General features: G+C 38.5%; 1 protein-coding gene across 1 annotated transcript; it reads right to left on the reverse strand.

Moving 5' to 3' along the window:
* Nucleotides 1-1,828: 1,828 nt before the first annotated feature.
* On the reverse strand, nucleotides 1,829-3,762 carry LOC146713645 (uncharacterized). Its single transcript, XM_085452693.1, has 2 exons — nucleotides 3,708-3,762; nucleotides 1,829-2,935 (listed from the first exon to the last, which is right to left on the reverse strand). The coding sequence occupies exon 2, from the start codon at nucleotides 2,924-2,926 to the stop codon at nucleotides 2,057-2,059; it is 870 nt and encodes a 289-aa protein (XP_085308819.1). The 5' UTR covers nucleotides 2,927-2,935; nucleotides 3,708-3,762; the 3' UTR covers nucleotides 1,829-2,056.
* Nucleotides 3,763-4,503: the final 741 nt, after the last annotated feature.

Here is a 4,503-nt window from a genome sequence, read left to right on the forward strand (position 1 = left end):
ACTCGTTAATTCTTGTCTCGGTTTGTTTCGACTCCAACGATTCATTTCACTTTGACAGTGACAGTTTGGATCACTGTCAGAGTCTGAAGTCTATATCTTTGGTAAGTCTTTGTGTTTATTTGTTTGTGTGTTTGTTTTGTTTTTGAGTCACAGAACAAACAAACAAGAACTTTATAACAAAACACTAAAATCTGTGGTGAAAAACTGTCATTTTTTCCCTACATATTATTAAATAAACTCTGAACAAAGTCAGACTGTTGTTTCTCTGTCAAACTGTGAGCACATAAAGATGACAAATGTGTTTGTCATTTATTAAAAGCTCCCACAAATCTCCAAATGTAGAGAGAAAAGTGTGAGAAAAGCTGTATTTATGTTTATAAATAATTTGGACTTTGTCTCATCGAGGTGACTTAAAAGAAACTCTGAGGTTTCAGTGTTAGTTATGTGCTTCAGTTATACTACCATAGAGGAGGTTCATCCATCTATTCATTCATTTCCACTTATCCTTTTTCAGGGCCTGGAGCATATCCCAGCTGTCTTAGGGCGAGAGGCAGAGTAAACGCTGTACAGGTCGTTAGTCTGTCGCAGAGCTAACACAGAGACAAGCATTTACACCCACATTTACACCTATGGGCAATTTAGAGTTTCCAATTAACCTATCCCCACTAATTGCATGTCTTTGGACTGTGGGAGGAAGCTGGAGTACCCAGAGAGAACCCACGCGAACACGGGGAGAACACGCAAACTCCACACAGAGGGACCCCGGCCTTAAATGAACACAGGACTTTCTTGCATCTTAGCTTATGAAAACATAACCCAGCAGTACAAGCTAGCTATGTGTTTTGTAAGCAGCAGTGCTCTTCATAAATAAAGCTTGAAGAAATTCAGACTACATTTATACAGTGTTATACAGTGTTAGAGCAATGGCTGCAACCTACAGCCTTTAAACTAGCGATTAAAATGCTGACAGTAAACTCGTCAGTCCAAATGTTCCCACATTGCTTAGTAAAAATATTTTAGAAGGACTTTTTATTTCACTTTTAGTTATTGATTTTGAATGCGAATTTTATAATGCATATTTTATTGTAATTAATTATTGAGGCATAAAAGCCTTTATTTTGACTCTTCTGCTCCTCTGTAGTTGCCCAGAGAGGAATGCTGACAGAGTGACTTCTTTATGGCGTAGAAACACTGAGATGTGCCCCTCTTTTACTTATATAAACATATATGAGAGATTAAATGTGCAGATAAAGCTGTTTACACTGAGACAAGGCAAAGTTTGACTCAGGATCAGAGTGGGCTGCATGTGTCCCACCATGTAAACTGATGTGACATCTCGGCCCCTGTCTCACAAACATCAGTATACTCGGTAACGTTCACCTCTCCTGCTTCCTTTTTCATCATCCTCTCCTTTCTTCCTCCCTCTGTTTTTGCCTCCTTTCCTTCACTCTCTGCCTGATGATGCTCTGACTGTATTTCAGAATTATAAGGCTTCCTAAACAGGTTGAAAGAGCTCAGCGTCACCAAGCTGAATGGTTTCTGTAGCTCAAAGTCTGCAAACGTCATCAGGAACCAAAATAATAACAGTAATAAATTCTGATGACATCTTTAAATTCATCTGGATCTCCGTACAACGAGATTTAGTGAGATTTCTGCTTTACAACAATCAATACTACTACCACAAATAATACCGATGTTATTAAAATGCCCAGACAGTGAACCCAGGTTTCTGCTAAATGAAGTCATGTATTGATCCTGCTGAGCTGCTCTCTTCACTTTATTCTGTTAACACGCATCAGTTGAAGCTTTGACACACGACACAAAGATATTTCAGATGCTCAAGAGGCTTTATTGAAACAGAGACAATCATTAGAATAAAGTCATACAGAGTCAAACAGATTGATTGATTGTGAGATCAATGATCGTTGGTGGAGTCAAAGCTCTGAGATCACAGTGATTGAAGATCATTTCAGAAAGGAAAGAAGAACCATCACCAAACCCATTAAACAGGAACAACTTTGATTCCTTGCTTTCAGCTCTGTTACCACGACTACTCTCATTGAAGGAAGCACAGGTAACTGCTATCACAGGCACAGCTGCCTCTGATGAAGGGCTTTTCAATGACCTCCATTCCAACATCCTGATACACCCCCTTAGCGTTTTTGCTGATCAGAGTGATGATCTTGATGGGGCTTTTGCAGCAGTCGTCTTTCTTGTACCACAGGAACACCTGGTTAGATTGGCTTCCCTCTTGTAGATCCTGGTTCACTGGTTCATAGCCTTGATTTTGAAAGCTGTCATACTCATCCTGGCTGATGGAGATTTCCAGATCTTTGATGGCCCGCTCAGGGTCAGTGGTCTGACGGTACCAGATGAAAAGTTTTCCCCCTTTGTTGTTTTCATCCATTCGGATGTAACCCTTGCTGAAGAAGTCAGCATCTCCATCAGAGGCAGTGCTGGCATCAATGTCACAGATGTACGTTGGCTTCTCTCTCTTCACCCACAGGTAGACTGGCTTTCCTCCAGCACCATGGTTCAGGTCAAAGGCCAGTTTCTCCCAGCCATGTTTAAGCTTCTGAGCTTCATCTAACCATTTCGTAGTGACATCAAGCTTCTGGATGGGAACATCATAGTCTGTGGTGCCTTTTTTGTACCACAGGTAGATCTCATCTCCACCCGCTCCAGAGTTGAGGTTTTTTTCAATCTTGTGGAAGCCATCAGAGATCAAGCCCTTTGCCATCTCTTTATTGAATGAAAATTGAATCCTGGTGATGGCTGCACAGTTGCCCGTTTTGTACCAAAGGTAGATGGTGTTTCCTTTGACTCCTTCATTCAGATTGACATCAATTTTCATGAAGTGTTCTGCACGAAGCTTACTCTCATCACTTTTATCTACAGACACTGCAAGATCAGTGATGTCGGGCATTTTGAGTTCCTGCATCAAAAAAAGAATTCATGAGTGAACACACAGAGAGCAAAGTGGTTTTAAAGAGAAAACAGGACAGAAACATGCATGTTGCACAGTTGGTTACTAACTAATGCCATGAATTGCTGACCTTTTACCAAACTGTGCTTATGTTACTATTAGTAATTCTGACAGTAGCAACACATTATATCTTCTTGTTCCAAAGCTCTTTCAAAAGGAAACATGAAGAAAAGCAAATCCACAGAACCAATCCTAATTTTGAAACAATGAGTCAAATAAAGATTAAGCCATCATTCAGACTGTTACAGTATTTCTCAGCCAACATTTAAAAAGATTAATCTGGACATCACAGTTGATGCAGACCTGGAATCTGTTTATAATGGCCTACTGAGGCTAGGATGACATTTTTATGCAGAACACAACAAAATGCACGTACTGTGTGAGCAGTGTACTGAAAAAAAAGAGAATTGTTAGAACAATGTGATTAGATTATGTCAAGTGGTGACACATGATTTAACTAGGGGCACCCTCTCCCAGACACAGGAGTTAACAAGTCAGATCAACCTAAAAGAGCTTACGTATAATGCACAATAAACAAAACTTAACTTGCATGCTTTCACTTTAATAAAAATAGCAAGTAAAGAGATTTCAAGTTCATGTTGATAGAAACCAAAAACCTGTACCACCATCAGTAAAGTAGAAAGTAAAGTAAGAATCATTTAATAGATTGCATTAGCTCGACTAAATCTCAAAAACTTTTTAAACAGTGTTGCAGACTTACGTGTGCGCAGAAAGTGTTTCACTGGATAAAGTATTTTAGGTGGCTGGAATATGCTGATGTCAAACAGAAACACCTGCCTTTATACACGACAGGCTGATTGTGAAATCACCAGCTGTGACATGCAGTTTCTTAGGAAATACACGTTAGAACGGTGACTGTGTTACAGACGACCCACCTACTTTTATCTCCATGTTGCAATATGTTCCATGTTGGTCATCATTAATTAATCCAACATATGACGAGTTTATAAAATCTAACAAAATAGCTCTAATATAAATATCCCAGTGTATTTGTATACATATATATATATATATATATATATCCATCCATCCATCCATCCATATATATACATATATATATATATATATATATATATATATTAGGGGTGCAACGATACACAAAATTCACGGTTCGGTTTGGTTCGATACTTTGGTATCACGGTTCGATATTTTTTTGATACAAAAAAAATGTTCATGCCTTTTTAATTTGTCATTTATTAAAATTATAAATATATATTTTAACTCAAAAGTACAGTTTTTAAATTTTATGTTGCTGAAACAAAAAAGTAATAAAAAAAAGCTGCACTTTCTTTTTGCCTTTTAGTCTGATTTGTCATAACTTTTCCGTTTTGTGGTAAGATTTTGTTTGGCTGTCACTTCTTCATTAGTACTCTACTGAGGTCCACACCAGACATCACCACTGCAACATCTAACTTTTGTGGTGTCCTTTGTTTAAACATTCCCACATAGCAAGCAGGTCTGGACCAAATCTGGTATCAAGCCGGCACTGCTGGCTG

Source organism: Copadichromis virginalis, linkage group LG3 (genome assembly GCF_057382275.1).
Source record: "Copadichromis virginalis isolate Kocher_CV1m ecotype Utaka linkage group LG3, C_Virginalis_male_GT1.1, whole genome shotgun sequence".
Lineage (NCBI taxonomy): Eukaryota > Metazoa > Chordata > Actinopteri > Cichliformes > Cichlidae > Copadichromis > Copadichromis virginalis.